General features: G+C 45.0%; 2 protein-coding genes across 6 annotated transcripts in view; one reads left to right on the forward strand and one right to left on the reverse strand.

The window, feature by feature from the left end:
• On the reverse strand, window positions 1-16,893 carry LOC310887395 (uncharacterized protein; the record flags this gene model as incomplete). The annotated part of the gene is made up of 20 exons (XM_083813306.1): window positions 1-1,903; window positions 2,446-2,533; window positions 2,711-2,795; window positions 3,402-3,477; window positions 3,782-3,844; window positions 4,306-4,454; window positions 5,306-5,342; window positions 6,066-6,154; window positions 6,246-6,323; window positions 6,463-6,525; window positions 7,576-7,659; window positions 7,864-7,949; window positions 9,018-9,178; window positions 10,218-10,310; window positions 10,750-10,870; window positions 12,028-12,090; window positions 13,287-13,427; window positions 14,712-14,749; window positions 16,484-16,540; window positions 16,627-16,893. 20 exons carry the CDS (start codon window positions 16,891-16,893, stop codon window positions 1,793-1,795), a joined length of 1,950 nt encoding a protein of 649 aa, XP_083669432.1. The 3' UTR covers window positions 1-1,792.
• Window positions 16,536-25,516, forward strand: part of CHD1L (chromodomain helicase DNA binding protein 1 like) — a 23,064-nt gene continuing 14,083 nt past the window's right edge. Inside the window, exons 1-7 of one of the 5 annotated variants that reach the window (XM_083813254.1) lie at window positions 16,536-16,560; window positions 17,724-17,836; window positions 18,634-18,740; window positions 20,001-20,115; window positions 21,589-21,620; window positions 23,711-23,792; window positions 25,312-25,474. In XM_083813254.1, coding sequence (XP_083669380.1) covers window positions 17,813-17,836; window positions 18,634-18,740; window positions 20,001-20,115; window positions 21,589-21,620; window positions 23,711-23,792; window positions 25,312-25,474 — 523 coding nt within the window. In that variant the 5' untranslated portion in view covers window positions 16,536-16,560; window positions 17,724-17,812. Of the gene's footprint in view, window positions 16,561-16,851; window positions 16,989-17,723; window positions 17,837-18,633; window positions 18,741-19,058; window positions 19,078-20,000; window positions 20,116-21,588; window positions 21,621-23,710; window positions 23,793-25,311; window positions 25,475-25,516 lie in introns of those variants that run through there. The other 4 variants (XM_083813253.1, XM_083813256.1, XM_083813255.1 and 1 more) reach the window with 4 other exon arrangements.

A 25,516-nucleotide genomic window follows, 5' to 3' on the forward strand; every position in this document is an offset into this window, starting at 1 on the left:
TATTTTGAGCATTTTTAATAAGTTATTAATAGTAGAGGAAATATTTTTCTTTTAAACACTGTTCTTCATAAAGTTGAACTACAGTAGACTCTAATAACATTTGTAGTAGTATCACAAAGGAGTTGAAGACAAAATTATCAACCATATCATTAATTTAACTGTGGGTGCTGCTAACAGCTGATCTTGCTGCTTTGACTCAAGTACTTAAGGTTATGCAACATTCCTCCATTCAGGTGTTATCTGACTGGAACCTTTAGCCATTAGTAAAGTGCTAGCTCTGTTTAAAGAGTGGATATATATATATATTAATTAAAAAACAACTGTACTGAGGTTGGGAGAAACTGCAACTACTTCTGGTTCCTTCTTCCCTTCCAAGCTAAGACTATACTGCTTTTCTGTTCCTGTCTGTAAGAGCTTCTCCCAGAACCTGATCGCAAGCATAGGCGTTTTTCTTCTCTGAGACTTGATGAGGTTGACAACAGGAGATGCTGCTGAGCATTAACCCTAAGGTATTCCAAAATTAACCTAAATGTTTAGCTTTAGTTACTCGTAGGTCTTCTCTTTGATGTGGCCACGGTGGTATAAGCAGGACACGGGTACTTGGGACTTTCAGTGCAACTGTACTGTGGCTTTTGGGACAAATCTTGGATAAGCAGAGCCTTCTCCAGCTTTTCCTGCTGTGATGTCATACATTCTCATCTTTTTTCTATCTCATTTCTGGAAGTACAGTTTGAGATAAGATGGGTTGGTTTCTTACCTAGAGCAGGCTCCGTGCTGCATGTGGCTTTGTGCAACACCTTTCCTGTGCCCAGAGTACTGAACAGTGATCTACTCTCACAGTAGCTCAGTAGCACCTCTGCTTTTAGTACCACTTACATTTCACCCTCTCAGCTCCTCTCTCAGATAGCTGTTTCACAGCATTCCTGGGTAGCTTTTTCCAGTGGGACACCTGTATGGTAGTAGGCTTACGCTTAAGTAACCAGTGGGAGAGAAGAGGCTCTCCAAGTCTTAGCTTGGGGAATAGATACGTTTGTCAACAGTGCAAGAGGATGGCAGAATCCTGAACCAGGGCTTCAGGGCAGATATAATGAGTTTTCATGCTCTGCTTTTTCCTCCCTTTGCACTTCAGGTTGAAGGTAGGTGGGATTGCTCATGCAGTGAGTGTACTCTGCAGAACAGACTGACCTTACGCTGTTCGCAGTGCCTTCTTTTCTGCTCTAAGGGGCTAGCTTAAATAAGGGGCTTAACCCACTCTTCCTAACTGCAGGTGTGTTAAGATCTTCCTCATTCCAAAGGAGCTTAGCGTTATGTCTTAAGGGAAGCTGCTTCTCCTTCTTAAAACACCGCTTTTGTTATATCCTGGAGCAGGAGGCGTTCAGTGAGGCCTAGAGGTTGTGGCTTTCCATACATAGCACCATCACCTGCTCACACGCACTCCTGTAGCTGCAGCTGTCCTCCATCTTTACGTAGGTCCCTGACATGAAAAGAAGTTGCAGAAGACATTTGTAACTTCCCCTGTTGGCAAAAACACAGGGAGGAACTAGCGAGCACAGTTTGTCTCCCCAGTATAAACTAGACCATCCAGTGCTGAACAGGGAGCAGAACTGTTGTCTACTCAGCTTCAGTGCCTGCTCCAATCAGTGTTTCTCCCCATTCCTCAGATGAGCCTGCCACTAAACCTCATTCAGATGAACGCTGAAAACAAGTCCACTCTAGTACTTGGCCAGGTCAAACTACAGGGGCAGGAAGGGGTGGGGGGGGTAAAGACTTATTCCCCATCTCGGTCACCCCATCATGCGAGGATGTCATAGTAAATGGATGGTTTCTTGGTCTGGTTACGAAACTGCTCTAGCTTCAGGCCGATCCTCAGAAGAACAGCTTCATCCCACCATTTTCCCATGACCTGGAAGAAGAGAGAGACAGAAGAGTAGCATCATCACACACAGTGATTGAAAGCCCAGGAAAACATGGCTAAAATTATTCCCAACAGTACCAAAAGGACACGTTTCTCACTTTTACCCCAGCAAATATGGCATCACTGTATTTGGGAAAAAGGCAGCTCAGTGACTTAATTAAGATGTATGGAACTTTTCATTTACACGAGACCCGTTTTAAAAGGGAGAAGAGCAAGAAAGGATTTAAATCACAGAACTGAGAGGAAAAGAGAGGAAAGCAGTGATAAATAATGGGTACGGATACAAGTGGACAGGGAAAAAGAGAAGTCTGTGTCCAGAACCCCAAAGAATCCATCTGGCATTCAGAAGTGAGTTACACTCTGAGGTGAGTGAGTTAACTCTTCCTCACCCAGAAGTTAAAAATTCCTTCCTAGTACCTGGCGACTCCTCGGTTGTGCTGTGTGGAACAGGATGAACCTGGTTGTAGTGGTTCAGGACAGAGCCACCTGGAGATTTTGTGTCACAGCATTCACAAAGAGCCAACACTTACCTGGAGACTGATAGGAAGCCCAGCAGTAGAATAACCAACGGGGACCACGAGGCCTGGAATCCCAGTCAAGTTAGCAAGCTGCATGAACCTGGGAGAGAAGCCGTCATCAACATTCCTGCCTTGGGACAGCAGCAAAGTTGCCCTTTGCGGGGGAGTGAGGATTGATCTGTCCTGCTCTACAGCCTGACCTCCGCAAGTTAGTGCGCCCAGTCTCCAGCTGTTCACAAATTTCCATTTTCATAGTGCAAACAGTAACTCTTCTTACCTCATGGACTGAACTATGAATGAAGTGTCATTGCTGCCAGTCAAGAGGTCAGATTCGTGGATTCTCGGGGCAGTGGAAGCAACAGCTGAGGAGGAATCACAGAATGGTTGAGGTTGGAAGGGATCTCTGGAGGGCCTCTTGTCCAACTCCAGCTCAGCTAGAGCAAGCTGCCCAGGATCACACCTGAGGATGGAGATTCCACAGCCTTTCTAGGCAGCCTGATCCAGTGCTCAAAGAGCAAAGGAAGAGTCACGCTGCGGGCAATAGCTGTGGGCATGCTGTGGGAATAGCTCAGTTCCTCAAAGCCATGTTTGATCTAGATTAGTAATGCAAACTCCCTCCCCCAGAACACAATCAAATCATTGGGATTTATGAACTGAGCAGTCAGTTTTCTATTTCTTCATAAATAAGTAGATGTCTAGTCCCTCCTGTGCAACTCTGCTGGTTCTGCACCTCATTTTCAACTACCAAAAGGGAGTTTTCTGACTGCCTTGGATACAGGCAGCAAGTATAGAAACGCACAGCAGTCATTCCAACCAGGCCCCGTGTTCTTGTGGAGGCCTGAGGCAGAGTTAAGTCTCTGCACAAAAGTCACACTCTTAAAACTGGGAAGGAAGAGTTAATGGAGCAACTGTTCTCAAAATGTACCACAACGGTCAGGGAGCAGCTCTTTGGTCAAGGTTTCCAATACCTGGTGTAACGATGCAGTTCACAGTGGTGAAGATCTCTCGCAAAAACCTCATGCTGCGAGTTCTCTGTCGATTTGCCTGCAAGCAGAGAGACTACTGTCTGACCAGGCTCTCTTGGTTCATGAGGCTGAAGTTTGATGATGACTGCCTCTGCCCATCAGAGCCCACGCCTTTGCAAAAGAGAACCTCCTTCCTGCATTTTGGAATCAACATGCAGTATGCCAATCCAAGTGCCCCATCACTTTGCATGTTTTCACTGCAGAGAAGTACAGCTGGCTGGTATCTTTCCACTTGCATGGGGAGGTTAAGAAAACTATCTACCCCACCTTTGCAATTTCACTAGGTGCCTCCCCTTCAATCTGCACCACAGTATGTTCCTCACCGTAATATAATCCAGAGCTGTAAACTGGGAAGCCAAGGCTAGGGTAGCCCGCGTCTCCAAATTCTGAAAGAGAAAACATCAGTCATTGGCTCTCCTTACAACAGGCTTGCTAATCACATTTTCTTGCCTTAGGCAAGTACAAAGAAAGATAGAACCTTCCAGACTCCCTCTTTTCTACCCACCTTTCCCACCCTAATCAGCCTGCCATCAAGCTTAAGTGTCTTCCTAGGAACTGCAGTTCAGATCTCTGCATGCTTTAATAGTCTTCCATGGTGACAGGAAGAGTTTTACTGTGGGCATAACAGCTTGAGGGGCCTCAGACGTGTTTAGTCAACAACAGCAAGAAACTGAGTGTGATAGCCCAGGAGTTTTCTTCCAGGTCTACTCTCCTGTATCAGCAGTCATCTAACAGGTGGATTGTCATAGAAAAAGCAGGAGAGCCCCATGTTTCTCACTGCCATAAGACCCTTGTTCTGCATCAGCCATGATAACTACTGCCATTGATCCAAGCTGCTGCTACTTACCATTTCCTGGAAATGTTTGTTGAAGTCAGGTTGCAGCATGTCCCTCATCTCACTCAGAATGCAGATCACATGTGCTATTTTCACTTCCTCCATCTCTGGAAGAGACACTTCAACCACGCTGGCTCCCAAACTCTGCAGGTACTCCACAGCTGAGTACAGAACAGGTGAAGCACAAACAACATTCTTTAGACTTCACAGAAGGGATGAGAATCTGCTCCCCCTTGAGAAGTCAGAGACCCCGCTGGCCATTACAAGGCAAGCATCTTCAGTGCATCATGCTGCACACAGATTGCTGCGGCTGGTTCTCACAGGTAAGTCTTAGCCCTAATTAGGTCTCAGTGCTCCAAGGGAGCAGAGGTAGGGGTTTGTAGATAGGTTCCTAACTTGCCAACTACATTTTTGGCAAGTTCCTCTCCTCCCTTTAGCCTGCAATTAACCCAGACAGTAAAGAGGGACTGATAACACTTCTGTGAACTATCTCAGCTCCAATGCACAGGAGGCTAGCTATTATGACAGACATTGTCATCTGTTTCCCCCACATCACCAAGTTCAATTTTGCTCAGTCTGCAATCTAACAAAGCCACCCTAAAGGCACCATTTGGCTGATTTCAAGGAAATACTAGAGGACTGGATACATCATAAAATCCTAGCCCTGTCTTTCCCACTGAATATAACTTTGTGAAACAAGTCCCTCCCTTAAAAGTCTTTTACCATGAAAGCATGCAGAGTAACTATTACTGAGCAGAGGATCTTCCTTTATACAGAGACAGAGGCTTAGCACACTGAACTGCATTCTTCCATTGTAACCTGACAAGCCTACAACTGTTGAGCTTTTCAACCCTCGGCAGTCAGGGGGGCTTCCCTAATACAAAGCTACCACTGTCTGTACAGTCAGACCTCTCAAAACATCTGCCTTTAAAAATTTCAGGACAGATCTCTTTAATGCCTCCACAGAGGGAACACACAACTTTATGCAGATTAAGAGACTTTTGCTCTTTACCTTTCTCACAGATGGTCAGGACTTCTGCATCACATGCCTAGAAAACAAGAGGAAAGAACTGAGCAGACTTGAGTAACCTCCCTCTTCTCGTTGGTGAGCACTCACAGGCATTTGGTCCTCGTGGAGCTTTCCCTGCTCCTGCCTCTAACGGTAAGGAAACACAGCCATCCAGAACTGCCTTAGGCTACCTGCTCCAAGAGGACAGCTTGCAAGGCGTACCCCTAAGGAAAAGGAAAGGTCTTCTTTTCTAGAGGAGAAGATGTTCCTCCTCCACACTGGGGCAAAGCCATCCTTGTTTTCCTCTAGGGAAGAAATCTTGGGCACATTCATGGAGCTGCATTATGGTTGCCAAGTGGCATTAGCTTGCAAGCCCAGTTTCTACATTGGGATGACAAAATACCACAGCTACACCACTGTCACCAAATGGATATGGTAATTTTCCTCATTTGTTTTTAAATGAATTCCCTTTTGGAAACAATTCAGAAGCATCACTTTCAATAGAAACAGCAGCATGAGGAAGCATATGGCCATGAACTGTAGTCATTACCTTTCCTCATACCTCCAACAGACTTTTATTCGAAAGGTTGCCTTAGGAAAAAGTTATCCCAGAGGGTGTTTTCACCTAAGCCATATTCCCCTCCAATTATAGGGCTAAATACAAGAAGTTCACATGAGGAAAGGTAAGAGAACACTGAATGCACTGAATTCCTTCAAAATTTCATTTTGCAAAGCATCAGGAAGAAAGAGACAGAATAGGTACCTTAAAAAATGTCCAGTCCACTCCCAGTTTTAAGCCTTTCAGGTCAGGAGCACACATATCTGACAGGGTTGCTTTGGGTTGCTTTAGTCCTGCAGGGAGCAAGCAAGAGTTCCTCCTTTTATCTAGGATGCCTGCAGGACGGCAGAGCACCTGGGTTCAGGGAGGAGAATGCTCACCTACCGTATGGATAGAGTGGATCCGGTTCAGCAAGAATACTGTAAACAATGGCTGCATCTGCCACTGAGGTACAGATAGGGCCTTTAAAAGAGAAATCAGTTACAAAAACACGACGGGGAATAAATAGGAACCTCCTCCCAAGGTCTTACGTAGGCCCAGACTGCCTCCTCAGCAACAACAACACAGCGAGGTCCCTGAAGGGGGGCACAAGTCCTCTTACCTACGCTGACTGTGGAGTAGGAGAGTGGGTAGCTGCCATGACAGCTGATCCGCCCAAAGGTACCTGGAGAACAAGAAATGGGCAGTTAGCTAGACACGAGCAGTCACTGGGAATATCTGAATCTGAGAGCTCTGCCCCACCCGACTGAGACAGTAAGGAACACACCCCTGCCAACAACTTTTATGCCAGCTGTTTCACAGCCTAGTCACCAATCTTTCAATACCCTGTTCTTCAGGAGCAAGATTATCAAGAGAAGGAGATGCCACGCTCTGGAAGATCTCAATCACTTCACACCTAATACCAGCTGTCGTCTACAAGCGTTCTTGTCAACTTTCTGACCAGTTACACAGCCATCGTCATCTTCCTCAGCTGAACCAAGATTAAGTTGACTGTGTGTGAAGGACGGAAAACCGGGGTAACGGTTGAGTACCTGGTCAGATGAAGCAGCTGAGATCTTTCAGAATGCTAAACCCTTCCCAAAAGCTGGCATCTCTTCCAGGTGGCGATGGATTTGCCTGCCTCACCACCTTCCATACCGTAAGAAATGCACAGGGCATTGTTTATGTCCTCTGCACATTCCCCTTGATTACATTAATTCTTACCTCAAAATCTGCATTCCTACTTCTTGTACCTCTGAGATAAGGGGAATGGCTACGTGCTGCTTTGATACAAGCCCATTACCAGGTCTAACTTACCAGATACAAATCGGAGCAGCATCAACCCTTCCATATAATCAAGGTAACGGGAATCCATCTTGGGTGAAGCTGCTTTCACTAGCTCACTACAGATACCCAGCTACATCACGAACACCTCCCAGCAGAGGAGGAAGACAGAAGAAGGATAAGTGGGTAGAAAGAAAAGCAGCATGCGAGTTTTGTTTAGCATTTGAATCACACACAGAAGCTATTTTTTTCTGAACATCTCTTCAATGGTCAGTACTGAGAATACTTCCACTCTGCCATTCCAACCTGTGTGACTCTCAGGGTGTTACGCTCCAGAGCTTCTCCGGTTGAGTTTTACATGGCAGGAATTAATGGATTGTGCCTGACTTGTTTGTGGCATCCTATCTGACGCAGTAAAGACGACATACACACACAGATTAAAGGGCACTACCTTTCAGCCCCACCACACCACAGAACGAAGCAGGAATCCTCACAGAGCCGCCTCCATCTGTGCCAATACCCACTGGGCAGAGACCTACAAAATACACACACAGGGCTCTGATCAGAGAGACATTGTGTTGCCCTGTCCATTCTACCAGCAGCTGTAGCCAAGACAGCACAGAGAGCTCTCTGTTCAGCCATGAATTCCCTCCAGCTCCTAAACCCTTCATGAACTCTGAGTGCCTGAGGCTCAGGACTTACCTCCCACCACCCCCAAGCTCAGTTTACGACCACCTACCTGCTGCTACAGCTGCTGCTGACCCACTGGAGCTCCCACCTGTGAAGTGGTTGGGCTTGTAGGGATTCCTAGGGATCTTGTGGTACCTGAGGTAGACAAACAGTGTTGAAACTTTTCCTAGGAAGGCCTGAGTGTGTTAAAGGGTAGGAAAAGATCTAGAAACAGCACAGGGATTCAAATCTCTTACTAAAGAGACACCAGTCCACCCCAGATAGTGCTACATCCCTGAAAAAAAAGACTGAAATAAGACTTTTTGCTCAGAGTCCAATCTCGTTATCATTAGCAGCCTATCCAAAAGAAAGAAACTCAAAGCAATAGGAAGGATGCTGTTCCAGTTCTTCTGGTTGTGATTGCACCGTGCCATTACCGCATACTGTAGTGCATTACACTTCCAAAAGAAAGATTCCAAAAGAAAGAGCAGTCACTGCCCATCAGTTCTTAAAGAACCAGAAGCGAGTCAAAACCCCCAGCTTTGCCTTTTATTCCAAACTCTCCAGTCTGTCCCTGGTCCTCAAAGAGACCTGCCAGGTGGGAGGGCATCCAGCTGGTGTTGCAGCCCACACACAATGCCCGTGAATTTTGTTGTAGCTGTGGGGGAGCCCCAGTTCCATCCAGCTGCACATGTAATCAAGTGTGGAGCTTATCAAGGCTATGAGAACCACTGCTCTAACACAGCAGTTCTCAGCTTGCTATAGCTGGAAAATTCACAAAAGTAAATTATAGTGAGCTTGTTTTAGCTAGGAAATAAAAAAGCTATGTTCTCCTGAGCTGATTGTACCTTTTCTCCTTATTCTTGGCCATTAGCCATTTTTGTGACTGCTCATTAGATTGCTATTTAGTTGTTTTATGTCACTGCTTTTGTCTACTGCTCATCCTGTAAACATTTACACCTCCACACATACAAGGCCTTGGAAAGAGCTCTTTACTCAGCAGACACGATTTGAATCCTCTCTTACCTTTGGTTTCCTCTTTCCTTTGGAAGCCTTCAGGCTTCCAACATCTACTGTTTTCATACCCACAGGGTTCTCCCTGCACTGGGTGTTTCAGTCAGTTTTATTCTTACACGTCTGCCCTGTTTTTGTACCCTTCCCTGTCAGTTCTGGGCAGACTTTTAGGTCTGAGGAGAGAGGTAGAGAGAGGGAAGGGAATTTTACCTATTAGGGTTGCATCCAGTCGTTCCAGTCCCTAGTTCATGCATGTTTGAAACCCCAATAATGACAGCTCCAGCCTCTCTCAGCTTCTTGGCCACAGTAGCATCTTCTGTTTCAGGCTCAGTCCCGAGAAACACTGTTCCTACTCGGTGATGGTAAGGTACCTTAGCAAGAAGACACCTTATTACTCATCCTAAAACCTTGGTATGGCAGGCAGGCATGCGTGCATGCTTCACATGCACACTTCACCCCCACAACAGTTCTCAGACATCAGGACCCACTGAAGTAAGAGCTAGGAAGTCTCGCTCTTCATCTTTTCCTGTGTTGTTCCTGTCAAGAGGGATACTTAACCCTTCACTATTGGCTTCCTCTCACATGCAAAGGAGTCTTGCTAATACCATGAGGAGCAGAAACACATAGATGTCCAGAAAGTCTGCCTCTCTATAGCAATGCAGTTGCTAGGCCCAGAGGCTGCAGAACCAAGTCACCTCGGCCCCAGAGCACACAGGAGCTCTTTTTCCTACATTCTATACAAGGAGCTGCAGCATTTTAAATCTGCAGTGCTTTGAAGCAAGGAACCAACATTACATGGATGCCAAAATACCAGCTGAATTCATTTTCAGGGTGTGCTAAGTACTCTTCACACTTACATAGTGATGTACGTAAACAGGACTCCCACCCTATGGGTAGGTCCTTCCAGAGTCCATGACAGCTTGATGGCACCTCCAGGCGTATTTAGTAGTAACTGCTGCTAAGCGGTAAGCACAACCCCACTGTGGGTGAGGACTTTCAGAGTAACTTTCATATTTCTGATACATGTATGTCCTTAAAGGTAAGGAGAGAGGGATCCTTTGCCAGCAGAGCAGAGGGAGTGACTGAGAAATCCAGGCAGTTACGCCCACTGCTACAGGTGTTTTTATATATTCTCATCTTGTCAGCAGAGGGACTGTTTCCCACCCCAACCCTCTGCTCCCTGTGGATTGAAGAGATCAGTACAAGATACGGAAAACATCTGTCATAACTGAGATCTATCATCAACTAGCAAAATTTGTTAATCCTACTCATTACAAACCCGTATACTGCCTCTTATTACAAAAGAATTCACAGGCTTATGCTGAGGAGTTGGCCTTAAAACCTCCTTGCAGCAAGTTGTCCCGGTTGACTACTTGCAGCATGAACTGACAGCTAGACAAGGAAACTCACCACTTTGAACTCTTCTTTCAGGCACACTGGGATGCCATCTAGATGAGACAGGGTACATTTATTCCTGTAACGAGCAGTGGAGGCCTCAGCCATCTACACAGCAGGGAAAAAAAATTAAAAAAGTTGTATGTTAGATAGGTAGGCAGAGAGAGTTGAACTGAAAGTCATTACCAGTATCAGAACAGATACTGCAAATGGCTTTGTCAGGCTGCTTGCAAGCCAAATGATAAAGGTTTCTTTTTTCTTCCACTGTTTGCTGATGGGGTAAGCATTTACTGCTTAGAAGCATCTATGCCACATAAGCACATGAATCCCGGTTTAAAAATAGTAGCCCAGTAGAAAACAGATTGCCTTAATGCTAACTCGCTTTGCAGGAAGGGAAGCAAACTTTTTTTAGTCCTCAACACAAGGAAGAAGCAAAAAACATATTTTTTCTGTGCAACATATCAGAAGAAGAGCCTCTGCCCTTTCTAATGGATGCTACCACTCTTGGGGTGGCAGAGGCCCCTTTGCTACCAGAGCGGCACATTACCAGCATTATTTGTTCCCGGTCCCATTGCACTATCGCTCTGAGTGGGGGCGTGGATTTGTCGCAGTCCTCCAGCGTGGCAATGATGTTCTTTGCCACCTGAGATGGCGTCAGCTTCCCACTCCTACAGGACAGAAGTTGGGATCTTCATTACAAGGCCCCCCACACCACACCCACACACAGAGTTTGTCTCTCAGGTAGCAAGACGGCACCTGTCACAGCTGTAACCAGTAACTAGATAATAATCTGTGTGTGGTGATGATTTCAACACAGTTGACACCAACACAAGAGGAGACACCCTTCCCCAAGAGGAGAACTTCCTCCACAACACCCCTCCCACCCTCAGAGTAGGGGCAGGAGCTGGTAGACTTGCTCAGATGTTCTTGAAACACCAGATAAGCAGGGAAGGACTTTATGGAGAGCCTTCAAGCTCTTCAAAGCCCAAGGTTACGAAACTGCCAGTACCATGAGCTTAAACAAGAGGACAGCCCGTTTTATACAGGCTTCCCACTACAGAGAGGGGTCTCGGAGCAGCACCGTCATAACCCACCTTTAACAAAGAGGCCTTCCCTCCCTCCTGGCTATGTTAGCCCATGAACAGATCTGTCTCTGGCTGACACTGAAGCCTCACAGTCAGCATTCAGCTGTAACACCAGACTGCAGCGTCAGCCATTTGCTCCAAGGCCACAGCCCACTGGCAGGGGTGGCCCCTGAGGAACACGTGCCAGGAGTGCAGCAGGATTTATCTGAGCACTTCAGATCTGGCACACGTCCCAAAGGCAACCAGGAGTTACTGAGCAGCCAACAGCTCACGGAACCTCAGAGTCAAGGATGTGCTTCCAGCTGCTCCCAAGCTGGACACAAGGACTGGGAGAACACAGCCAAACTGCTCACAGGAACACAAGCAGTTGGGGAATCAAGGTGTTCTTCAGAGACCCACAGTATGTGCAGCTTGCATCATCCATACGAACCTTTCTCACCTTCTCACTCACTTGTTTGGGCAAACAAAGTGTGTAGAAATCTCTCCCAGAGGAGACCAACAATAAGCCAAGACAAACAGTATTTAAATATCCTTGCAGAGCTGGTAAGAGTTGTGCCAGCTCTCCCAGTTGGCTTTCCTTTGTTATTCTATTAGAGGGAAAGGACCGGAAAGGATGATGCTAAACAGAAGTACCTCAAGGACAATTCTAACAGGGAGATGCCTGCGAGCTCGTGGTGCAGCAGCAGCCCATGGCAGAGGAACACGTGAGACAGTTGTTCCCAGACCGTAATTTCACCTACCTGTAGCAGTCCAGGTAGTCTTTGATCCCTTTGAAGCTAAACCCTTTGCTGGCAGAATCAGACCTGCAAAGAAAGGATTGAAAGGGCAACTGTGAACTGGCAAAGCCACCTCTGTTTTAAACTGCAGAATCCAGCATCAGTCCAACACAGGATGGGAATTGCCCACTTACAGGGCATCATCAGGACTGCTCGCCTAAGGATTTTAGCTCACACTCTGTCAGACTCCTTGCACATATGCAGGGCGGTAAGTCCATTAAGGGTGCCACAGAAATAAGGGGTCAGTTTTGCTGACGTGTTCTAGTTGTTTCATATTTCTACTGCAATAAAGCAGTCGCTAAATTGTTCAAAATTTATTCCAGGTTTACATTTGCAGCGTAAGGATCCATAATGTGCTATGTAGGGAAGAGGCAAGGTTCAAGTAATCTGCCCTGTAGCACTCAGTGTATCACTAGTACAGCCTGGGACACAAGAATCAGAAGGCTGCACTCAGCCTGACTAATGCCTGCAGAAAATACTTTCCTCCCTCTAAAGTGAAGGCGCTGAATGTTATTCCATGCTCTAGCTTAAGAACTCAAGTGGGAAGCAAGCTTAGTGTTACTAAAAGCTCAAATATATAGAGAATCTACTCTCTGAGATGCTGGTGAAGCACAGCTCATAGACATCTTCAGTAACTTCTAGACAGGCCCACAGCTAAGAACAAAACCAGACGGGGAGAGCATTCATAGCCGTTCAGCTGCCCCCGTCTCAGCATCAGACCTCAGTGTGACACGTGAGCCTCAGTAACATTTCATCCCTAATCTGGTGAGATTTAATCAAGTACAGGCCACAATGAAGAAGCTAAACAGGCTTTCTTGACGCAGCCTAAGTAACAAAGACTAATTTCTTGCGGGTTGTTTGCTTTGTACCCTGTGTTTCTTTTCTCCTCCCAGCAACTGCTGTTTTCTATTTGAGATTCCTTGCAGGCAAGAAACAGCACACCTGCAAATTCACCTACGGGATGTATGCATTGACTGGCCAACCACTAAGTATATCTACTCTAATAGTGCAAGCAGGCTTCCTGAAGCTAGCAGAAGCTTCACATTGAATGCAACTACTGGTGATTTGTAAGTTACAAACGAAGAGGTGGCTGGCAGCACTATTTGTTTTGTAAAGTACCGTGACATGGAAAGAATTTTTAGTCCAGATTACTGACAGTTTCTGGCTAATATAATGACAACATGTGTGTTCTTCCACTCCACTCTTAAACATCACCTACTCACCTTGCATCTATCAGCTGTTTCATAATATCCGAAGTGCTTTTAGCCTCAGACTTGTCTTCTGTAACCTCCGCAGCAACCTCCGGGATAAACGTGGGATCTTCACAAATGTCAAGAGAACGCATTAGAGACAAGTTGTGCATCCTGAAAGAGAGAGAGAGCTACTGCTAGAGTTTGCAAGCTCCACCATGACTAATTTTTCCAGACTGTTCAAAGTGAACTTTACCCAAGAACATTTTGTTGTAGCAGTCTGCTCCCACAGCAGGGAGTTGCAACAGTTACAAGATAATCTTTCACACCTTTCTAAACCCTTGCTGAAGACAGCACCAAATCTATTCTGCTTGCTTAATAGAGCCTCCTACCTCTTGACATAAGGCCAGCCAGCCTCCATAAACCCAGGCTGGGAAAGAAACAGTGAAAGTTTTCCCATTTGCTCTAATTAGATACATCACCCGCAGACCAAAAAAGACAGAAACAGAGAGAAAAAGGAAGACAAGAAGGCAGTCTGCACCATACACTCAAGCACTATCCCTGGTAAAACCAGCACCTCTTCAGACTTTTCCGTGACCTGCCTCAACATAGCTCGTTTGCAACCAAATGTGACAGGGATTGAATCAGCATGAGTTCAGGGTTTGGAGTACATGTGAGTGAAGCATAGAAACCCAGACCATGTCACAGATATCAAGGAATGATCTACTGTATAACAGCAGTAAAGCTCGTCTGGGTTTGCTTTACTTAAAAAGTGCATACCCAAAGTAAAAACTCAGGGAGTACCAAGTGCGTTCAACACATTTCTCCATGTCCTGGGATCTGCACAGATGACCTAGCAAATTATAGATGTAAGCCAAGGGAGAACGTGAGCTTCCTGACTACTGGCTTATAGTGCAACGTGCACTTGCAAGCACGGTTTCTAAATAAAAACATAAGTGAGAGGAAAGAAGAAAAGGTTACTCAAAACCAATGAATGTCTTTAAAAAGAACATATTAAAAATGCGGAACTTCATGTTCGGCTTCATTTTCCTGCTATTATTATTTTCCCACTGCTGGTGGTTCACACTTCAGATTTGCAAAACCACAAGCTTTGAAAGAAAGACTGCTCTTTAGCAAGAACTTAGGAAGGCAAAGAGACAATCTGGTGAATTCAGTTTCTGCGCACCTGCCTGAGTGTGAAAAAGGGATAATTTCTTCACGTAGAAGGTCACCCAAACTAGAGTAGTTAAAAAAAAAAAAATCTCATAAACCACTTCTATGAAATAATCTTTCTCACTCTTCACTCAAATTATGCTACTTCTCTGTTTGAAAAGGTAATCTCAGGTAACCTGTAATACAGGTATGTAATACATATGCAATGCAAGCACCTTAAAAAAAAAAAAAAGAGAGAGAAAGAAACAAAGAGAAGCATGGTAGGAGATAAAACTCCCCACTTACCTTACTAACAATGGCAGTAACAAGAACTGTCCAAAAGCCTAGAAGAACGTAAGCAGAAACATTGGTTGGCCACAACTTTGACCTGAGGATCTTCCCCACAAGACAACGAATGCTGAATGTGCTCACAATTGCTGCAGAACACCCTAGAGCATGCACTTGTATTTCGGGCCATAAACTTGTTCCGAAATGCTTTCCGTCCTCCTCTCACACTCATAGAATCATAAGGACTGTATTTTCCTGCTCTCCTGCAGGGACATGCATTTGTCCTTCCCCAGCTCAGCCCCAGAAAGCCTGCACCTGCAGGCTGCAGCACTGTTGAGAGGCACCTATATAGCTCCCAACGGTTACTTTCTTCATGCTCTGGGCATACAAATAGTAGATAGGGCAGAAGCTTATTATTATTTCATTTATTCCCCTTGTCAGCATCTTTCCTGTCACCGTATGTACTCAGCTGCCCTGTAGAAGACACTCAGTCAGCTCCTGCAGTAAACAGAGTCAAATTGGAAAAGCGTGAGAAATGTAGAGACTCCATGGTAGCAGGCAGCTGAAAACACTCTCTGAATATCTCACTTCCCAATATAGCAATGCCAACAGTCCCAGGGTTATCAGCCTTGTTTTAGCATGCCTTAATAGCTCAAGAATGGACTTCCAAAACACATGAAAGGAGCGTGGCTCCAGTACTCAGTGCAAGTCTGAAGCAAGGTTCACATTCCTATATCCATGAAGTGACATGTTGCTTCACAAATTGCATAAAAATTACAGTCTCTTTTTGGAAAGGCATCGCTCCTAACCTGCATCCACTGTAATCTGCGACAGTAAGCACCTGTATGATGAGATTGGGAATGTATGTCCCCCCCTCCAAGGGGTGTATGTCAGGAAAGGAAACGAGCCCAGGGTTGCACAGCAGATGCAGCCACAAAGCAAAAGATCAGAAGATGTTCTGGTTAGCGTATCCTGGAACAAACTGCTCATGAGATAAGCTCGCCATCCTCTCAGCAACTATGTCGCAGCCCCCTGCTATCTTTCACTCCAGGCCCAACCAGCTGCCAAGCTCTGGAACAAGTCACGCTACTGAAACAGGACTTCTGCCTATAACCTCAACACCGCCTCAAAGCGAAAGGCTGAGCAGCGGCAGGGACAGCCAAACCCAGCCGTCCCAGAGAGGACAACTGGTCACTGGTCCCTGCAGAGGGAAGGAGATATTTCCCCTCGTGAATGTACTGCCTGGCGGCACTCGCACCTGCTCCAGAGCCCTCCTCCGCCTCCTCCTGCACAACTGCCAGGGCAGAAACAAACCCACAGGCTGGAGGGCATGCCAGCACCCGGGAAAATAGGAGCGCTGTTTACAACAGCTGTCCGCAGCCTCCTCGTGAAAGCCACGCTCAGAGGGGCTGAAGGACCTGAATTCCTTTATGTCTGAGGGAAATCTACACTGTGGCTGCTCTCTGTTTTGGGCACTTGAACGGAGGGCGTGAAGGCGGCGAAGAGCCTTCACTTCAGAGAGCAGCTCCGCGCCCGCAGCATCCCACCACAACTAAGGGACACACGGCACCCCAAAACACGCGGAGAAAACGTTCCTATAAGGAATCCCTTACAAAGCACGTCTCTGTCCTTACACCACGACCTCCTCGGGCTTCCCCGTGCTGTTACAGCCCTGCTACCCCACCCGGTGACAGACCCCCGGCCCCGGGGGCAGCCGCCGCCTCCTGACGGCTCCCCCGGCGGCGGCGGACATTTTGTGCCCCGCCGGCCGTGCCCGCGCCCCGACTCACCGTGTTGACCGCATGGCTGAAGAGGCGCAGCCAGAAGCCGCACAGCCGGGGGGCCCACTGCGGAGAGGAGGCGAGAGGTGAGCTCCGGGACCCGCTCCCCGCCGCCCACCCGCCCCTGCTCTCCCCACACCCCCGCTGCTCACGGTGTCCCGCGGAGGGCTGCGGGCTGCCGGCCGGCCCGGCTCCCGGCGCTGCACCACGGCGGCGGCGATGCCCGTGTGCCGCCGTACGCAGCACAGGTACACGGCGGCGGGCAGCGCCGTGAGGGGCAGCAACAGCAGCGGCAGCAGCGCCATCGCGGCCCTTCTCCGGCAGCCGGCTCCCCGGTAAGGCGGCGGGGCGGTGCTCGGGTCTCGTCCCGCCCGCAGCCGGCCCCCCGGGGGCTCGCCCCGCCTGCGGGGTGCCGCCATGTCGCGGTTCTGCCCGGCGCCTCGGCGCCCTGACGGGGAGCGGGCGGCAGGGCCCGGCGTGGAGGAGGAGGAGGTTTATCGGTGGGGTCTCACAGGTCAGTGCGGGGGGCTCGGTGCCGGCATTCGTCTGCCGGTGGGGTTTTCTGTTCCCTGAGGGCTTGTGAGTTATTCCTGCCCCTGTGCACTCGCCCTACTCTTACATTACCCTCGGGGTAAAGCTGTGGTGCAGCATCATCAATCTCAGTACTTAAGTCCAGGTATAAAAAAAGATCTTGAAGATTCCAATTTGACTCGTTTTGTGTTTGTTTTGATACACCGTGCCCAGTAATAAGGCTTGCTCTGCAATGGTGCTAGCTGCAGCCATCTACACTTGGGATCTGTCGAGCTGGAAAGCATCTTGTTGAAATGCGATTATACTATAGTAGTTTGTTACAAATATTTCCAAACTAGTAGCTTAAAGAGGGTTTTGAATATGCATTTGCATATTTTAAAAAAGTGGCTGGAGGTGAAAGTGAAGCTATCCTTCAGGCATGCAGAGTGGCAGCTTAATTATCAGATCGCATTCCTTGTACAGGCCTTTGTAATGACTTTAGGGCATTTTTATGCATACAAGTTCCTGAATATGGTTGAAATGAATGAATTTGTTGTGACACCAGTGTGTCTGCTACTCTGCAGGGTAAAACAGCTCCTGATAAAAATTTGTGTGACTTTCCTATAAGGCAGTTGGTTGGCAGAAGGTCCGGTCTGTGCAGGACCTGTTTCTGGTGGCTTCAAGCTGTGACAGTGTATTGGATGGCTATGTAACTTTAACAAATTGCTTTTATTCCCAGGCATTAAGCTTCGTCCGTATCAAATAGAAGGTGTAAACTGGCTGGTGCAGTGTTACAAGGTCCAGCATGGCTGTATCCTTGGCGATGAGATGGGTCTCGGGAAGACTTGTCAGGTATGTCGCCTTCTTCTTCTGAAAAATTAGGTCTGCCCAACTTTTTAGCTCAGTGTTTCTGCATGATGAAGAGAAGCACCTAATGATTGGTCAGTTAAGCAGCCACATCCTAAAGTCCTTTCACAAAAGACAGAGCTCTTTCTTTTGTTCTGGAATCACTTAAAACCCCTATTAGGACCTGAGTAACATTCCAAAAAAAAATCTTTGGGGAGGGTTGTAGAAAGATGAGTGATCATTTTACACAGACATATGAATGCATAATTCATAGTGTGTGTGGAATTAACAGGTAATACACAGTCAGTATGGAGGCAATGATGTAGTTTTGATGCACCTGCAGCAAGATGATTTTTGAATTTCTCAACGTGTGGATTAAAGTTGAGTACAGACAAATTTTTCAGAGTATTTTTGTTTTTTTTTTCTTATGCTTTTTTTTTTAAATAAGTTTTTTAATGGGATTCAGTTTTGTCAGAGAATGAATGTTTGTGCTTTGGTTCTGCTGATGGTGTTCAATGAGTTTTAAATAACAAACTGGTAGTTTTAGAAAGTGATGTATAGTAGATCTTCTCTGTGGCTGTGGGAGAAAGGTCTTTGGAAAAAGGGTTCCAGATATTGAGGTCATGTTTTAGGCCCTAAGCTTTTATGGCATTGATGCTGGGTCTCGCTTGGTATTCTCTTAGGCCTGCTTTGTGCTAGAGACCCTGTAGGAATCGGCTACAACGTTCAAGAAGGACAGTTTATGCACGTTCACACATTTTCTTTTTAGCAAAAAAAAAAAAATCATTTCCCTTGCCTTCTAGACTATTTCTCTACTTCTTTACTTGACCAAAAAAGTAACGAACAAAGAGAGATTTCTGATACTGTGTCCTTTGTCTGTTCTGAGCAACTGGAAGGAAGAACTGGAGAGGTAAGTTTCAGCAGTTGACCCACTCATATTCTTGCTTGAAAAGTTACAAAGACTCTTCAAATATGTTCAGTCTAAGAATTTCCTTCCTTTCAAAAGGAATAAAAGTTTTAAGGGAAGCTACCAAAACAATAAATCAATGCAAACACCACTTGTATTTGATGCATTGCCCTTATGGTGCTGTGATATACATGAATTCATCCGTCTTAAAGCATTGGATGACTTTCAGTACAAATGCCCCCACTAGCTGCTTGTTTTTTGTTTTCTAACCCAATCCCCCATGCTCAGCCTCTCTTAGACAAAATCTGCTGAAGACAGCCAGGATTCTGTATGATGAAAGGTAAGACCCATGCTGAATAGTGTGTTTCTTGGCATGCTCACACATACATCTAAAATATATTACATCTGTGCATGTAACCCATCTTCACTGAGGTACAGTGTCTGGGCTGATAGCACATTTGCTATGCCCAGAATCTGTATATTTTAAGCTGGAGCCTTAACATTGCTTTTAAGAAGAGTTGCTGAAAGTTAAAGATTAGAACAGATGCATTTCTGCATGGTTGTTGAGAAATGCTGTGTCAGAATCCGAACTCATTGAGGTTAAATTTTGAAGTGAGCTGGCTTGATTTGGGTAGACTTGCAGTTGGAATAGTTGGGGAAAAGCTTAATGTGGTGTACGTCAACAGTGAACAGCTATCCAGGAGGAACACTAGGCTGGTATTAGTGGTGGGATTAAGTGAGGAAGAATTTTACAGTCCCAACTCATCTTCCATAGAATTGGTTTTATCTTCTATTTCTCTATGAGGGATAGATTTTTTGAGGCCCTAGCTTGGAAATAGTTGCCGCAGACATTTTTTACTTTTGTTTTAACTGCCTGTGGGTCAATTATTTGGTTCCAGCTGGAGAAACTGCGTTCATTCACCTGCTTCTCACAAGTTTTTTGAGTTCAGAATAGCAGATGGACCATGAGACTGGTTTTCCATCGTCTGTGCTGAACTTTGAGACCTAGGAGAAAGCAGTTTATATGGAACTTCTCCAAACCAGAACCAGCAGCTGAGGTTCCAAGCTGAGATTCAAGTTAATCAGGAAGGGGTTAGATTCAAGAGCTGAGATCCAGCCAAGTATCACAGGAGGGTAAGGTGTTTGGACAGGAGGTTCTCATTATCTCTGTGCTATCCAAGTTTGACAATGGGGTCCAGGATCTTAAACATGAAAGAATGATCTTGTCTCACTTTTTTTTTGCTATCTTTTTCTTGACAACAGGTTTGCTCCAGGTCTCTCCTTTGTGACATATGTAGGCAACAAGGAAGAACGACCCAAGCTGCAGCAGAATCTGAAAGAGCAATCTCACTTCCATGCGCTCTTAACAACATACGAGGTATACAGTGCCTTTGTCGCTTGAAAGGAGGGCTCAGATTTTTCCTTGCCTTTTTCATTCCGTTGTACAGCTCAGCTCTTGTTCTCTGTACTCATCTCTGATCTTCCTCAGTGATTCTCTACTCTGTAACCCACTTCCTCCACTTAGATAAGTTGCTGCAGTTTTCATGTCCCTAAGATAATCTAATTTAACCCTGGCTGTATCACAACTTGAGTAAAGAAAACAGAAACACCCTTAACTATTGCTATGTGGCAGCTGCATTGCCTTTCTATGTTTCCTTACAGACCTTCAGTATTTAATAGAAACGTACACGTGTGATATTTATTAAGATTCTATTAATCAGGCAACACAGGAACACTTTGAAAGAGCTTGCCTGTGTTTGTATCCTCTTCAACATGCCCTACTCAGATAAAACTCTCATTCTTGGACTGTAAAATTATGAGGTTTCTATTACAATTGACGGGACTTTGGGCTGAATCTGGTCAGGACTCTCTGGTGAAGGTCCTGTCCTGCTCTAGACTGACCCAGTAGGGTTGCTTCCTTGTTTGCTGCTTTAGACTCTGCATGGCCTGGTGCTCAGTTGTGTGAAGCAGAGTAAAAAGCCTATTTTTTCTCTGATGAATCAGTCCCACTCAGGTGTTACTTCATATCAGTACTTCAATTTTACTTTAACAGTCTCTTAACAAACACAACAACCAATTTGAAATTAAGTGAAAAAGCATCTTACAGATTCCTTTTCCCCTCTGATCTCCTTTTCCCTTTGCCTTCTCACTTTCCCTCTCCAAGTATTTTACCATTTTCTTCCTCTGGGAGCTGTGACCTGTGCTGATCTCTCTCAGCCTGCATCTGTTTTCACACTACACAAGCAGGAGTGCAGTGATAAACCTTGTCCTGAATGTGATAGGTGGAGGTGCATTTACTGAACCAAGCCTGACAAAGTGATCAACTGTATGGAGATATTCTCTTAGCTAGTGTTTTTCTCATCTCTGTTGTTCTAATGATAAAATTATGAGCTTTTAAAAGATCTCTCTGAAGTGACACGATTTCTCTTCCTCTTTGAATCTGAAGTTGGGCAAACGATGTGAGCATTTAAGGATATTAGCAGGTCAGATTAATCCTCTGAAGCATGTTTTTGCTTAGAAAGATTGTAATGCTGAAGGTGTGTGGTGTTTCTTACAGAGTGAGAAGGATATGAACAAACTTTACAGACTTGAAGAATGTTTATGACACCTGTAAATTTCCATTAATTCTCTGAGATTTTACTGCTGATGCTTTGCCAGAGAAGCATTAAAATGTAGGGTCACAACAGCTTGTGGTTACAATAGCTGTCATGTTACTTTCCTTAAGTAGTAACTGACTTCATTCCACTCTGCTGTATTTCGCCATAGTTTACAAGTAGACATAAAAGATGATCTGTTGTAACTGATGTGTTAACTTAAGCCATAAGTAACGATTCATTTCCTTTCATTGCAGATTTGTCTGAAAGATGCAGCATTTCTCAAACTGTGAGTCTGGTTTTAATTTTTTTCAAATTTCATTCTGCAAGTCTGTCAGACATTTCTGAAGCGTATGTTTATTTGTGTGCAAGATCCTACGCTTGTACCACAAGATCCAAAGATGCTCTTTAGTTATGATTAGAGCTTTGGCTGTACCACGTTTCAGTGAAGGATCCTTAATGTCAGTTAAGATGTATCTGAACTTCTGCCAAGGACAATTCTCAAGCCAGTTAACTCAGAATAACATGATATATAGCAGCTTATAGCAGGATATTAAATATCAGTCCAGAAGATAGGCGTTTAGAACAGACGCGATCTTCAAAAGCTCCAGATTATAAAGGTATTAGATGAAAATTTACTTAAATTGACCTGCGTTATACCATGGTACTTGTGCTAATACCATATCCTGAAATTTATTGCCTCTTGCCACCAGTCAGAGCTGTGGAGGGCTTACGGAGCATTGTGCTTTCTAGCAAGACTCATTATACAGCTTAAATTCAGCCTGCAGGAAGTACTGTCACGGTCATGCAGGATTTTACAGACACATGAAATGGGGAGGAATCTTCATATTTTTTTAGTAATGGCACAAATGCCTTGTGATAGTGTTAAGTGCTGTGACAAATGCTGGGGGCAGATACCATCAATAGCTCAGGATCTTTGTAGGAGCAGAAATCCAGCAGTCCCCACAACACCGTTTTGGATCTTAGCAGTAGCCAGGCCCACAGGGGGGCACCCTGTTGTTTTTCTGCAAAGCACCTGCCTTGGCCATTGCTGGAAACAGGAGGTTGTGTTGGGTGAACACATGGTAGAAGCCAGGCCATATGAAAGGTAGCCATGGGCATGGTGTCCTTATAGTTCCATGTCATGTCCTGTGCTGCTGCATATAATTCTATTTATTTTACATCGTAGCCCTAATGTGTAGTAGACAGGGAGAGCAAGGGACTAGCCCTAGTACCAGCTCCAGTGCAATTTACAGGTTCCAAGGCTAGCACATAATGTCAAAGCTGTGTCACTCAACAATTTTTCCCTTCTATTATTCCTTCTGAAAAAGGTAGCTGCTAATAAGTTGTGCCTTGTCCTGTGTAGGTCTTGGAACGCATTGTAAAGGTGGGTCAAAGTTACACCCCACAATCACCGCTCCTTACAAGCAGTGTAACGATAAAAATAAGTGGAGCAAAAGCCCTACTGTAATGTAATGGACGGAGGGATCAGACTCTGCACCTGAATTTCTGCCATGTTTCACACTGCAGCGTCCCCTCTGCACTTCAGTTGCTGAGCCTGCAGGGACATTTGACCGTCCTAGCAGTGGAGATCCACTCTTAAATAGCAAAAAGAAGAATCAAGGGGAAAGAAGAGCTATGGGGAGAATATAGATCTATGTGATGCCAACCCTTGTATTCCATTGGGAAGAGAGGGGTGTGGGTAAGAAGAGCTGGATGGTCATGCTTTCCCTCCCCTGCATACCCGTCAGCCAGATCTGACTGCGTGGAAGTTATTCTGTGATGTGGAAGTTGTAACTCTAGTGATAAGCAGGAATGAGCTGAAAAGATCTGGAGCTTGTATCAAGCCCAGTGGATCTACTAGGTTGCCAGTGATTCTGCAGCCTGGACAATGAGACTCTGCATGTGCCTGTATCAAGCCCAGATTAAACTGAAGTGCCTGGCTTGGGTGATTTGCAAAAGGTTTGTAATGCCTCTGCCATCACTAGCCTACCATTGCTGCTTTCTTTTGCACAGGTGCAGAGGCCTAGTTTTATGTCTTTTTCCACGTGATAAATCTTGAATGTTTGATGCACTTGTAGCGTATGTCATTTTTCCCACAGAAATGGAGGGTGGAGAGAGAAACAACAAATTCGAGTGAACTTACTCTAGTTATGATTTCAGAAAAACTCATCCAGGCTGTAGCTAAGAAGCTGTGTTGGCTCTTGAAAAGCTGTGAATTCCTTCCACCCTCCCACCCCTCTTGTGATTCTTGCACGTGGTTCATGGTGTGAGAGCATCTTGAGTTCAGCCAAGTAGAGGCACCACTTATTTCAGTCTTTTTGCACTGACAATGATTTGTCTGCACCTAACTGAAGATGCTGCTTTGTTTGTTCACAGTTTTAACTGGGCTGCCTTGGTTGTAGATGAAGCTCACAGACTGAAAAATCAGAGCTCTCTGCTTTACAAGACACTTTCTGAGGTAAAATAACTCATCCATCTTTTAGCATCTGAAGATTTTTCTCTTCACAATAGGATACATATTCTCCATTTGTTCCTCTGTGTATTTTATTAAGCTCTGGGCCACAACCATTTTCCATGAGAACTGGTGAAGAGATTCCCATATTTAGTGGCAGATAGACAAGAGCCTATCGTGTTGGCCTTGTGTGGACATGGGCAGTGTTTGGAGCTTGTCTCTTATTGTGGTTCGTGTCTGTGCTTGACAAGTTGGAGCAATCTGAGAGACCACAAAATGTAAAGAAACTACCTGTAGCACTGAACCACAGCTATGCTACTGAAGCAATAGAAGTCTGACTGATGTAGGACGTAGGACGGTATGAAGTGACAAAGAGGCTATCTCCAACCTTGTCTAGTTGGTAGGACCCTGAGTTATGAACTGTTGACTTCCATTGTCTCACTTAATAGAGCCACCATTGTTTATTGAAATTAGTAGAATTGCTCTAACTTCCCTTGGGCTGTCCCAGGTAAGAAAGCATCCCTGCTTTCTCATGAATGAAATGAATGTCTGTGTGAAGGATTCTTGTCATGGCAGTGAAGCATGGACATTACGTCTGGACTGGCAGCAGCAACAACGAAATACAATACTTTTATGAATATTTTTTAAATTACATTCTTGAAAGTCTTATCTTCTGAATATATTTTCCAAGATGGCTGTATTTCAGGACAGTTGAAAAGAAATAGAAGTAATTCACTTTACCTCTCCTAATGTATTACTAAATACATTAGTATTTATAATATTACTAAATATAATATTAAATATAATAAATAGAATAGAAATATATTTAATATAATATATATTACATATATTATATAATATATATTATGTATTATATAATAATATATATTATGTGTGTTTATATATAATAAACAAATATATAATAATATATAGTATTATAAATATAACTATATTAAATATTAAATATAATAAATATAGTATAGCTAAATATAATATTACTAAACTTGAGAAAAGACTTGCATTCTTTCAAAGGCAACCGTATTCCCCAAGTACCTTTACACAGGTTACCGTAAGCAGCATGGATCAGATAATGGCACTGATTGTCAGAGTTAGTCAGAAAATACAAATGGGTGTGATCTTTTGCAGTTTCATTTCACTGCCCTATTCTGGCAGCATTTTCTAGTCATCTCTAATTACTTAACAGTGAGTATGCAGTATTTGACTGTAGGAAGCACGGATGTGGGAATTTTAATGATGTCGCTTTTGCACTTTGTTCTTGTTTTGCTATGCCATTTTCCTTGCATTGATGCTATCCTGCTCAGTTTGGTGGAGCTGTTTGACTCTCACACCATACCATATGTTGGATGGGTTTGGCAGAAGTTTGCAGCATTCTACAGGCATTTATGTGCCACCTCTCATCTTGAGGTTAAGCATAAAAGTGGTGTGGGTGGAGTTGTACATTAAGTAACTTTTCATTTTCAGATACCCTCTCCTAATCATTTTGTTTTGCTGTTCGTTCTTTCAGTTCTCAGTAGGCTTCAGCGTGCTACTCACAGGCACACCAATCCAGAACAGCCTCCAAGAACTGTACTCCTTACTCAGCCTTATTGAACCTGACATTTTTCCTAGGGAACAAGTGAAAGCATTTGTGGAGTATTACCAGGCAATTGAAAAGGAGAGTGAGACAGGTAATTAATGAGCAACGCTGTACTTGAATCAGAACCAGCCAT

Source organism: Anser anser (assembly GCF_964211835.1).
Source record: "Anser anser genome assembly, chromosome: 1".
In the NCBI taxonomy this organism is placed as follows: domain Eukaryota; kingdom Metazoa; phylum Chordata; class Aves; order Anseriformes; family Anatidae; genus Anser; species Anser anser.